This window comes from Panthera onca, chromosome B1, assembly GCF_046562875.1.
Source record: "Panthera onca isolate mPanOnc1 chromosome B1, mPanOnc1 haplotype 2, whole genome shotgun sequence".
NCBI lineage: Eukaryota > Metazoa > Chordata > Mammalia > Carnivora > Felidae > Panthera > Panthera onca.
In genome coordinates, this window is record NC_138342.1 from 103,838,325 (window position 1) to 103,851,702 (window position 13,378).

Here is a 13,378-nt window from a genome sequence, read left to right on the forward strand (position 1 = left end):
ATTAATTTATTCCTTTACTAGACATTGAGCATGTATAATATACAAGACACCATGTTAAGAAGGTCCTGGTGATACATGCGTATATAACAAAGAGTCCTTCTGTTTGACTTTTCACTTGTATCACAAATTCCCAAAGAAGAACAATTAGAACAAAACTTATTTAAAAATTTTTACTATTTAAAACATTTTTTTCTGGACCTTTTATATTTCTTTTATGGTTGATTTTTAAAGTTCACTTGGGAAACTTGTGAACATATGCTTCTTTAGCACCTGGGCTTAGGGGCCAGTCTGTAAAAGTCCCTTTCTCTTTCTTCATTTCTTATACTTTTCTTTCCTTTATCCATTTTCCTTTATCATTTTCCAGTTCTGCTGTGCCAGAGTAAGAATGACAGGGATTTTTCTAAGCAATTTCCTTATATAGTCAAAGCATTTTTTTCTGTTTGCAGTTAAATTAATTAAGGAATTTGGTAAATTAGAAAAAATATAAAATATTTTAATGAGAAACAAAGAATTTTCTAGGTGAAACTTTATATCATTTTCATGTGTTTTTATTTCTTTTTTCAATTATTGGTGCTGCTGTGTTTTTTTTGTTGTTTCTTTTTTTTTTTTTTTTTTTCTTATGTAAAGTTTTCCATTTTTAATGAGATTTTTCCTGGACTTGCTTATCTGGCAAAAGTAGGTAGTGTTTTAAAAGCTCATTTTGGAAATGTTTATCTATTTTTTTTTAAATTTTTAAAAAATATTTGTTTTTGAGAGAGAGACAGATAGAGAGAGAGAATGAGCGAGCACCAGCAGGGGAGGAGGAGAGAGAGAGGGAGGCACAGAATCTGAAGCAGGCTCCAGGCTCTGAGCTTTCAGCACAGAGACTGACACGGGGCTTGAACCCACAAACCGTGAGATCATGACCTGAACTGAAGTCGGAGGCTTAACTGACTGAGCCACCCAGGTGCCCCAAGAAATGGTTAACTGTTTTTAAGTTGAATTAAGTTAGAAAGTTTTGCGGTCTAACTGAGGCTTATGTAAATATAATATGTTATTATATTTATTAAGGTTCATACATAACCAGTTCTCTGAAGACAGCTCATAGTAAACTTATTAAAGTGTGATTGTAAGGTAGTGATATTTTAGAAATTGAACTCAAATTTTAATGAAGCCATTCAGCTGATTATGAAATTTATACAGTTTGAAATCTGGTTAAAACATTTGACTTTAAGTTGGTCATATTTTTCATGATATCTGTAAATTTGCAGGATATTTTTGATTTTTTTTACTTGAATTGTTTATTTCTTCTTTATCTTAATTTTTTTTCCTTTTTAATTAGGAGTTATAGGAGCATCTGACTCCCATAGCCTTTGTATGTTTCAGTAAGATCCTTAATGTGATTTACTGAAGAACAACAAAATCACCTAGATTAGTGGCAGTTTGCAATTAGTGGCAAAGTTTTGGCATGCAGTTTCTTATATTCTTTCTCATCTACTTTTTAAAGTTCCCTGTACTCTTACTTGTGAAATTGTTAGATGTTTTCAACTAAGGTTGCTTATGCAACATGAAAGTGACAGGAAGAGGGGGAAAATAACGGGAGTGGAGGAGAGAAAAAGAGAAGGAAAAAATATTTAGAATACTCGGCCCTCTTAGCACCCTGTACAGAATACTTCTCTGTATTTTTACTTGCCTCACAGTTCATCTGCTTTTCTTTACTTTTCGGAGTCCTCATTTAGTTGTCTTTTTTGTTGTTGTATTTTACCTGAAGGTTTTATTTTAATGGATTTGGGGGAGAGAGAAAGAGAGACAGACAGACTGTAGATAGTTTATGGCACTGTTGTACAACTGAAACTTTGACTTGTTTTTTAAAAAATTTTCATGGAGTGTGTTTTTAAAGCATAGGGGAAAATATTTTTTCTCTTTTACTATATAAAGCTAATGGCTTTCCCTTTTTTTTCACTTACACCTAAGAATTAGTTTTGAATATTTACTGCTTCCTAATTTTGCTTTGCCTCCATTAAAGAAGCATCTGGAATTGTATGGATAGTTCTTTTGAATCTTGGAGATTGGGTTTTCTTAACTTCTTTCCTTCTGCATTATTAGTTACTTTTAGTAATTTGGTATGTGTATGATTTCTAAACAAAATAAATGTATTTTACATATTTGAATTGTTCAAAAGCTACTGTTTTACCCCACAGAGAATTTTGAACAGGTGCCAACCCACTTGCTACTCCTGGCTTCTTGTCCCTCTATTGGGACATGTTAGCAGGAAAGAACAAATGAAAAGTACTCTTTGTCACAATATTTTCTGTAAAAATAACACTTTCAAAAGAACATTTTGTACCTGGCAGTGTAAAACTTGGTATGTAACAAACACAAGCACCTTGCCTCACAGATGTGTAAAGACACTGTCCCTCTGGGGTTATTGAATTCCTCTTTCATAGTATTTTTCCCAATATCTGCAGTTCAGTTAATTAATTTTTACTTTGTGCTCTTGGAACTTGTCCGTAAGTTGTTTTTTGTTTGTTTGTTTGTTTTTGTGTTTGGTTTTTCTTACATGCAATCATCAGGTCTTTTGGCTTCTGTTGGTATGCAGGTTGAGGGGTGTTTTGGTTTTGGTTTTGGTTTGCATATTGTTGGGTGGATGTTTGTCCAGAAAGTATTGTAAGATAGTTTGTGGAGGGCATTACCCTTGGGAAATTTATCTCACTGTCCTGTCTGTACTTGTTTGACAGCTGTTCCTTTACTTCTAACTTTATTATTATAAAAATAAGTTAAAAAGTTATAAAGCCATATATGAGCAGCTGTTCACTGTTTTCATTAGGACCGAGTAAGAAAGAAAGGACCCAGCTATTATCAGGAGTGATTTAGGTTAGATTGTAGGAATAATTTTCTGGCAGTTATGATATAGTGTAACTTATTAAAAAGAGAGTTATAGAATTTTTTTATTTTTTTAAAGAGCATAAAATAGTATTTGTTGAAAGATGAGAGGACTTGAAAGATGAAATACTGTCTGAAGGTGGGATAGTGAACCAGCTAGTTTTTGAATTCCTGCTCTAGTTTTAGGATTTTATGATTTCATGCTGGTATTTATTCTTTTTTGACAGACTGACTTTTCCCATGACTTTCTGTGCTTTAAGATTCTTCTGTGCAATAGTAACTGTTTAAGCTGATTTGTATTCACTTTTTAATTGGTATCTTAGCTATAGAAAGACTCATCATTTAGGTGCTAAATTGAAATGCAAAACTTGTTTACCTTTAGTTTAAGAAATGTAATTATCAGACACAAAGGAAAAGAATAGAAAAGTTATGGTAATTAAATATTGCTCATGAAACTACAAATGTAATTGCCTAATTGGCTTTTATCTTTTGTCACTAGTCCTTCAAAATATAACTGTTCATTGTAATCATCTTTTAGACATTTAAATAAACTAATACCTAGTATTTATTAAATAGTTACAGTGTGCCAGGCAAAGTACAATTAATATAAATATACTGTTTAATTCTCACAATAAAACTGAGAGCATAGGTTTTATTATCCCCTGTATTCTAGATGAGAAAGTTTAGAGAGATCAAGTAAGTTGCCCAAAGTCATACAGTAACTGGAAGATTATAACATCAAAAAATGTATGAAGTTTAAAAAAAAAAGTAGAATATAAAATTGTGAATACATTATGATCTCAGTGAAGACACACACACACACACACACACACACACACACACACACTTGAAAACCTTGAAGGTACCATTAACAATGGTTACTTTTAGGTGTTGGGAAAACATAATTTTTACATTGTTATTTTTATTTTTTTATTCCCCCCAAGTTCATTTCCCATGCAGTAATTGAAGTGATTTTATTTTAATTTTTAAAATTAATTAATTAATTTTTTAAAGTTATTTATTTTGAGAGAGAATGCACTTGTGCACACGTGCGAGTGGGGGAATGGCAGAGAGAGCAATCCCAAACTGTCAGTGTGGAACCCTGCATGGAGCTCAAACTCACAAACCCTGAGATTGTAACCTGAGCCAGTGCTTAACTGACTGGGCCATCCAGGCACCCCTGGAGTAATTTTGTTTTTAATCTCTTACTTACATGGTTTAACCCTGAGAGCAGGGATTTTGTAAACCAGCACCTGGTATAGGACTGAGTATGGAGTAGGCACTTAGTCATTTTTTGAATGGATGACAGTGATATGGAAAGGTATCCAGCTTCATTGTTCCCAGCTCACCTTGCATCTAGTTGGTAAGGGAAAGCAGGAAACTGCTTTAGACTTAGCTGTAGCTAATTTTCTGTGTGTGATTGACCATAATAGTGCTTTTTAAAATCCATTTATTTTGCTTTTCTTTTTCACCCATCTGCTATTATTTTCACATTCTAACACCTTGACATAAATCTTACGTATATGCACAATTTCCAAATGTCTGTCCTCACCATCTCATATATTTGAGAACTATAAAACTATTTTGTATTTTTTTCAGTAGTTTTTGTATTACTTGCTGTGAAGGCAGCTATTTTATGTCTTTTTATTTTTTAATTTATTTATTTATTTTGAGAGACAGAGAGAGAGCGAGCGAGCACAAGCAGAGGACGAGCAGAGAAAGGGAGAGAGAATCCCAAGCAGTCCCTGTTCTGTCAGTACAGAGTTCAATGTGGAGCTCAATCTCGCAAATGCATCATGACCTGAACCAAAATCAGGAGTCAGATGCTTAACTGAGCCACCAAGGCGCCCCTCAGCTCTTTTATATCTTTAGACAAAGACTGTGTCTTTTAAGATACTTATTTCCCTTTCTACAGTACAATATTTTGAGGACATTTTCTGACTCATCTTTGTGTTCTTACAGTTCCTAAAACAAGTTCAGCACAGAGGACATTTCTTAGTTTATTGAATTTATTTCACTTATAAATTCCAACCACAGTATAATAATTGGAAACTAATTCCTTAATTTCCAAACATGTTCCTTTTTCTCTTTCAGTAGAACTTTCAGTTACTCATTTGCTCAAGTTTCAATCATGGATGTTACCCTTGATTCCATTTTCTTTTTTACCACCCCTCTCCAAATCTAATTATTTTTCAAGATGCTTTGATTTGCCTTAATATAGTTTACTATGGTTTAATAAAGCTTTAATCTTTTTTCCCCTCTGTATAGCCCCACTGCTACTACCTTAGTGCAGATAATCACCATCTTTTATCTGAATTACTGTAGAAGCCCCTCCTCTACCCTACCCCCTCCAAGTGCACACATGCACTTGTAACCACAGTTGTCCTCCAGAAATCTGATCATGTCATTTTCCTGATTAACTTGTTCTCCATATCTCTCAGGATAAAGTTTAAACTTCTTGATGCCTTGTAAGTCTTCAAGGTCTGATAGCTTCCTATGTTGCTGACCTTTGTTTCTACTCCTTTCCTGGATCTCTAAATTCTGGCCATACTGAATTACTTTTAGTTCCTGCGATGTAATGATGCTTTTTTTTCTCTCTCTCCTCCCATGGCATCTACTGCTATTTTCAGCTGGTTCAGCTGCCTAGCTCCAGTGTGTTCATCAGATCCCACCTCATATAGCACTTCTAAAAGGTTTTTTTTTTTTTTTTTGGGCATTCATTTAAAGTCTGTGACTATAGCATGTAATATACTGTATAGTAATTGCCTAATTATGGAAATACGCCCCTTGAAAAGTATTCCATCAGGTCAGAGACTCTGTATGGACAGGAACTATTTTGTCCCCAGCAACGAGCATATTGTGACATAGCCATTTGGTCAGTATTTGTTAGATTAATTGATATTTCTGTAGATGACCTTGCCTCATGTTTTCCTGAGAGGCTACAGACCTTCTGATGTAACTCCCTCAACTTCCTGTTTTCCCACCAGTCTTAACTTTTTATCTTTATCCTTTTACCCTCTTTTCCTACCGCTGCTTGGCAAGATAAATGCTTAACTAAAATACAAAGTAGGAAATATAAATGCAGTAGGGTAGAGGCATATTATCTTTCAGAAAGTTTACTGGTGAAAAAGAAGGTGATAGAACATTAGGTAGAAACAATATCCAAGTTGTTTTGAAGGATAGGAAGAAACGAAATATTTGTAGGCTGAAGAAAGAATATAGTGAAGAATACAATCAAGGCAGGATTAGAGAAAGGACAGCTGATGATGCCAGAGCTCTATTCCAGGAGGGAGGTAAGGGACAGGATTGTTTAACTTTTCTTCTGCTTCTTACAGCCTCAGGGCAATGGACCAACTCCTCAGTATGGTCGGCTAGGTCTGTGCAGTGGCATCACTGTTTTGGCCTCTTCCATGCCAAGGAATACTCAGTTTTCCAGTAAAAGCACCTTAATTTCTCTTGAGGAACAAGCCCTCTCCAACTCCTGGTCCAGCTGGCACTGTTTGCTAGTATCCTTGGTCCTTAACTAAAGAGATCATCTTTTACTGCATGGATTTCTTTGTGTTTATATTGGTTATTTCCATGCGTGGTTCATGGAAGTACTTAATATCTGATATTAAGTTTTTAAAAAACTCTTTTCAAGACTCTTTAAAAGACTGATTAAAAACTAAACACACAAATGTACTGAAAACCAAATTTTATCATACTGAAGGTTATCAGGTTGCATTGCCAGGTTATTTAGTTTAATACAAATTTGAGAAAAATGTCCTCCCTAGGCATTTACAGGCATTTTTTTTAATGTCGTTGGTTAGGAAAGATAAAGTTCTGCATTAATCTTTAAGAAAATTTTTAATCTGTATATTTGTACTTACTTAAATTAGCTTAAGTTATTCTGTTATAATGCTACATTATTCTAAGTATAAACTCAAACATGCCCTAAGACAAGTAAACATCTCATGGAACATGTTCACAGTGAGCTCTTCTCATTGTATAGTTATAATAAATGCATAGTAACAATTTGAATGGGCATCACATAGGATCATAATACACTGTCATTTTAGTTTTTACTAGATTAAGGAGTTGCTTCTCTGACTTTTACATTTCTGGTAGTTATTATAAATATAGCTTTTGTGCATCATATATAACATATACATACTGTCTATATGTGCATGCATATGTGTATTTGTGTTGTATGTTATGTATATTCCACTGCTAAAGGGCATAAAAACAAAAACTACTGATCTAAATAAACCACTCAATTTAGTAAACTTGTTGCTAAATCTACCGACCACTGCTTCTTTAATACTTTCTACTTTCTGACCTATTTAGTTTTTGATAGTTGTTGACTACCTTCCTTAAAACTCTCTTCCCATGTTTATTTCTACCCCTCAGGGTGTGATAACTCTGCTGCACTTTTTCCTAGGCAGGCCTGGTTTTAACAATAACAGTCACTTTCTGTTGTAAACAGTCACTTTGACCCCTGATGATAGCTGGATGTTTTTAGGGCCGTAAGCTTATGTGCATTGATCTCAAGTTTAATTTTAATTTTATTAATTGGTGAAATCAGAAAAAAAAATGCAAAATAAAACCAAAGGTTGATAATGCTTCAGAGAAACTTATACATGTATCCCTTATGCCACTAAAATGGATAAAGTGGTTGAGATAGCAAACTGATGTTATGCATCAAGAGACCTAAAAATGTTCATGCCTTTTAATCCAGTAATCTTACTTTGTAAGATAAATCCCAAGAAAGAAATTTAGAAAAGAATAATTAAATCTGACCTCAGGATTGTGGTGGATAATATAGGATTCTCCTAGTTCTGTGGGCAAAAATCATTAACAAAAACAAAGTCCCCTTTCTCCCAGATCCATGCAAGTTCATTAAGAAAAAGTAACCTTTTCTGATATTAACAAACAAAACCTTTTTTTTGGATTCATCTTCTGACTTTTTCTTGTTTCTTTTCCTCTTGCCTCATAAATGTAGGTGATGCCGAGCAATCTGCCTTTCACACACATCTCCTCATGATTGGCAATTTTAATTGATCTCATGGTTTCTATTGTTTTTATGTACATCTCTCTGAAATCTAAAATTCTAGTCCTAACCTCTTTCCAGAGCTCCATTTGAGATGCTTTCATTCCATCTGTTCCCTTTTTGGCTCTTGAATGGCCTGTCCTGTGTCTCAACTCTTTATAATATCTAGAAATAAAAATCTATCATATATTTTCCCTCCTAAAAATTATTTTTCATTTGTATTCTGTTAACTCATCTTGAAATCTTTAGCATTAAATTATCCCTCTTTTTTACTCTACCTTCAACATCATCAGCTGTGGAACTTCAGTATCACTCTGGTGTGTCTTTATCCTCTGCATGTGGCTATCCTAGTTTAAAATTGTTTTTTTGTTGTTGTTAAGAATGTTTAGGATAGGTCCTTAATTGATCTCCCTGCATTCTATCTTCTCTCTACATGAATCTTGTCAGAGAAGTCTTCCTGAAGCACAGATTAGACCATATCACTTTTCAGGTTAAAATCTTCGAAGACTTCTTGTTATGAGGAAAGAGGTTCTTGAACTCCATCATCTAGTCTTCAGTGTCCCCCACTATATAGTTTCAACTAACTTTCCATTTTTTATTTTTCTCTCTCAAGTCATTTTTCTCTTATTCCTTCTTATTGTCATCTGAGCCTTTCATAATTTTTGGCTTCTACCTGACCATTTCCCTGTTTTCATATTTCCAGATTACATCTGTGCTTTAGACGTTGGCTTTCAGATGTGCCTTCCAGCTGGAAGTAATCTTTTTTTTCCTGGGAACTCCCAAAAGCTTTTTCTCTTTGTTACTGTGCTTAGCATCCCTTCCATTGTACCATGGTTATTTATGTACACATTACTAGTAGTTTTTAAGTTCTTTAAAGTTTGTATTCATGTCTTATTCTTCTATTTCCTGTGTATATTATCTGATATGTGGTTCTTAATGGGTATTTATTAAGTAAATAATATGTAAAGAATTGTCTTATTTTGGGGAGGGTGTTTCTTTGTTGAGAAAAAGGAACAAAACTTTGAAGATACTTCATTCATGAATCAAAGACAGAAAAAAACCTTATGTTCCTAAAGGACCTTCAGAAATATTTTTGGAAGTAATAAATAAAGCAAATAAATTTGCTAAAAAGATATATAGATGAGACCTTGGGTCACTAATTCAAACCATTTTCAGTCAGATGAAACCTAATTTTTTTTTTTTTATAGGAGGTTCCAGAAGCTAGCAGAGTTTTTGGTTTGGTTTGTTTATTTGTTTGTTTTTTGCTTTTTTTTTTTTTAAGTTTATTCAGAGAGAAACAGAGAGAGTGTAAGCAGGGGAGGGGCAAAGAGAGAGGGGGACAGAGGATCCAAAGCGGGCTCTGGGTTGACAGCAGAGAGCCTGATGCAGGGCTTGAACTCACAAACCTGAGTGACCTGATCATGACCTGAGCTGAAACTAAGAGTCAGACGCTTAATAGACTGAGCCACCCAGGTGCCCCAAACCTAATTTTTAAAGTCATTTAAATAGAAGATAGATTTAACAGTATGTTCAGTCATTTAAATAATTATGTATACAAGCAGAAACATTTTTTCTTTAGTACTTTTATAATATGCAGCTCATTTTATGTACTCTGATTTACTTCTTGATAGAATTTTTAAAGGATCTTCTTTCTAGATTCTTAAATGATTATATTCCTCTTCTTGCACTTTTTATTGCTTGATTTATTTATTTATTTATTTATTTGGTCCTTTGTCTTCACAGAACTTACATTTAGAAAATGCTCTGTTTTGCAGGTATCCTGGTCAGATATAGGAGGACTGGAAAATATCAAACTAAAATTGAAACAGGCTGTGGAATGGCCTTTGAAACATCCAGAGTCTTTCATTCGAATGGGTATTCAACCACCTAAAGGAGTTCTTCTGTATGGGCCACCTGGATGCTCTAAAACAATGATTGCAAAGGCTTTAGCCAATGAGAGTGGCCTGAATTTCCTAGCTATAAAGGTAAGGTGTTAAATTTTTAGATTGCTACTTTCTTTTCCAGCCCCACTAACACCAATCCTCTGATTCTTGTCCTTAGAAAAATATGAAAAGACATCTTAAGGAATAGTTGATTTTTTTGTTTTGTTTTGTTTTTGAAGTTGATGGTAATATAATACAGGGAGATGAGCTCTAACTAAATTAGTGCATGTAATCAGCAAAACATGGTGGACAATAGAAGACAACTTTAGTTTTGTTATTATCAGTATCTCTTATATCTATGTGTAATAGAAACCAGTCTTGTTTAAGTTCTACATTTTTTAATTGCATTAATCTCTTTTGCTTAACCAGGACTTAATTATAAATATAGTATTTTCAAAGAATTCAGATACTTTAAATGGTAAAACTAAATTCCTTAAAAATGCTTTTCCAGTCTGGGAATAATTGTACAATGTTTATTTTCTGAAATACACACATACATTATCTGTTCATTGCTCTACGCTATTACTTGGGATAGATAATCTTACTTGACATGTAGTTTTACATTTACTTTAGGGCCGGATATAATTTTGTTATTAACTTTTATGTAATATCATATATCCAGTTAGGAAATATACATACATAAAACCTAAAATTCTTTAGTAGAATGAACTTTATCACAAAAGTATGTACTTCAGTCTGTTAAATATCAAATTCATTTCGTAAGAAGCACCTGATAAAAGGCTCCGTTTTGATAGTACCAGGGATTTTTTTTCATAACAAAATATGTTTCCTATCTTAGAACATTAAACTCCTTGGCAGTTTCAGAGCATAGAATTTATTTCAGAATAGAGTCAGTTTTTTACTTAAAATTTTTTTGGAAATGTTTAGATATGTTTAGGTTCTTTGCTTTTTAAGAATCAGTGTGTGTACAATCACTACTATTTGCATAGTTTTGATTGTCTTTTTGTGGAAGATATTGGATACTGAAGATATGGGGAGGGAACAATTTTCACTCTCATCAGTGATACTGAATCACAACTATCACACAAGTTTTAAAGTTTGCAGGTTTAAATGTTGGAATAATGAGTGATTTTGAAATTTCAGAGACCTCTTGATTTCTCTTTGGTCCCGGTCCTCTTATCTCATGGTAATGAACATGGCCATTTTACTGGCATTTCCTACTTGTTTTACTGTCATCTCCATTTTTCTGTGCCTACCTTGTTGTGTATTCCACAACTGTATATTCGTAATCTTTGAATTTTTTATGTCTACTGGATATCTGAAACTTATTTGATGAGGCCTTCACTCACAGTTATTTACACTTGAATCTCAAAAAGGAGCACATGTATTTTCCTACAAACTAATATCTCATGTGATCTAAGATAACTTTTCCAGATGTTACCAGGACTGCTCTCTGGCCTATCGTAGAATTACTTAGAAATACATTTATTACTGTTTTTAAGTATGAAAACTTTCATGACTTTAGACAGTTTTACTTTTACCTTTTTTTCATTGTGAGAAAATGATAAAAAGATTCTTTGAAAGGTTTATCTTGGACACTGTTCATGTAAAATAACCATGAATATGTTAACTTATTTGAGTTTTTTCATTAAACTCATGTTCATTTTTCTTTCAGGTCACACACACAAATGATAAGTGATGTTAAGAAATTTTCTTATTCAACTGAGTTCATACTTGCTTAGATATAATTATATATCCTACTTACTAATTTTTATTTAACTTTTCTTGTGTGTGTGAGGAAGTGTGTGCATGAGTGGGGGAGGGGCAGAGGGAGAGGGAGAGAGAAAATTCTAAGCAGGCTCTATGCCCAGCACAGAGATCATGACCTGAGCCAAAATCAAGAGTCAGACACTCAACTGAGCCACCTAAGCGCCCCTACCATGGATTTTTATTCAATATACAATTTAGTATAATTTGGCAGTATTATTCAGTTTTTGAATCTGGGTGGGGAATATATTTAATGAACAATGAATGTTCATTTTACTATTTTTTAAGTTTTCCTACATGTTTATTAAAAGTTTCCAAAAGAAAAAGTTGGGCACATGAAAAAATTACTTGTTTTTCTTGGCATTTTCATTGGTCTTTTCAACTTGGTCTGATTATTGCTTGTGAGAAGAGTTTAAAGTACCTATATCATATAGCTTATGTATGCAGAAATGAAGTCAAAGAAGTTGGGAATTTATATTCTATTCTTTCTAGTTTCACTTTTCTATGAAGAAAGTTGGCTTTTGGTCACAACATATATTTTTTTTTTCCAAGGGATCTAAGTGTCAAAATTAAATTTCAGCTTTTGGAATAACAAGTCTTACACATTTTGAAAATGATCAGAAAAATGTAGATAGACAATGAAATTTTCTAGCCAATTGGAAAATATGGGTATCTTACATATATTGAAGGAGAAACTCCCTAACATTTTTTTTATAATTGTAATTACCTTTAATTCCCAAAATAAAGATTTTAAAGACTTTAAACATTTCTTTCTCTGAGTTTATGAAAGAACCCTTTAGCTTCCCCTGTGTATCTTTTCTAAACAGTGATTCAAGATGTAAACTCTACTCATAGTTGAGACTTCACCTTGGCTGGTGTGAACTCTTAATATCCTTTGGCATCTGTATGTGTTCTTGTGTAGACTGTAGCACTTGACATGTGCTTAAGTTTAGTTTGTCATCTGGGTCAATTATATCAAAATATTTTCCAGTTGAAATTTCCTCTCTGCTTCTCTTTTGGTTTTGTCTGGAGTGCTATAATAGATTAATTGCCCTTGTGTAGTTGGGCTGCTTTAGTTTATGAAGAACTGTTACTGATCCTGGAAGAAGGGTGGTTAGGCCTCTGACAGGGATTTTCAGCAAGTCCTTTATTAGCTGTTATTGGTGAGTATAAGAATATAATGAGCTTAGTGTAGGCTTGACTTTTTTGGGGAAATTTTCTTCTGATACTTGTCTCAGGGAGGAATTGTACAAAACACATCTCATTTTCAGGACACTCTGTATTTTATTTAAAGCATGCACAATTCAAAGTACTTAACTATTTTTTATGTAACTTGATCCCCTACTATTCTATTATCAAAGGTACAAAATAATCAGGTTGGTAAGTTCCAAGTTTATCTTTCAGCTTTTACTTTTAAATTATGTGGGCTGGTTTAGAAATCATAGAGTTTCTCTTTTGCAGATACTGTGTGGAAGACTGCATAGATACACCTCTTTTGCATACTGAATGCTTTAAGATTAGTTTCTAGGATTACAAATAAGTATAATAATGTTTAAGAAAGTGAAATGCCTTTTCCAAGGTCAGAGTTGTAGTGATGGTACTGAAATTTGATCAGAGGACTTTCTGACTGCAGAGTCTAAGCTCTGACCCACTATATTATACAGCCTTCCATTTTACTTTTTTTTTTTTTTTAAATTTAGTGTCTAGTGCTTTTTTCATTAATTACATCATGTTACTGGCAAAGGTAGTTCAGGCAGTTTCTATAGGGTAGGTTCATAGAAGTGTAAAGATGTTTCTGGGACATAGTTCAAAAAAA

At 33.5% G+C, this 13,378-nt stretch overlaps 2 protein-coding genes across 5 annotated transcripts in view; both read left to right on the forward strand.

The window, feature by feature from the left end:
• The window catches only part of FGF2 (fibroblast growth factor 2), a 309,364-nt gene that overhangs the window by 162,670 nt on the left and 133,316 nt on the right, over positions 1-13,378 (forward strand). The window lies entirely within an intron of this gene.
• Positions 1-13,378, forward strand: part of AFG2A (AAA ATPase AFG2A) — a 368,869-nt gene that overhangs the window by 62,251 nt on the left and 293,240 nt on the right. For all 4 annotated transcript variants that reach the window (XR_009616188.3, XM_060654237.3, XM_060654243.3 and 1 more), the window contains exon 11: positions 9,667-9,876. Coding sequence is in view for 3 of the 4 variants with exons in the window: in XM_060654237.3 (XP_060510220.1) it covers positions 9,667-9,876 (210 nt within the window). In the remaining variant the exon portion in view is untranslated. The remainder of the gene's footprint in view (positions 1-9,666; positions 9,877-13,378) is intronic.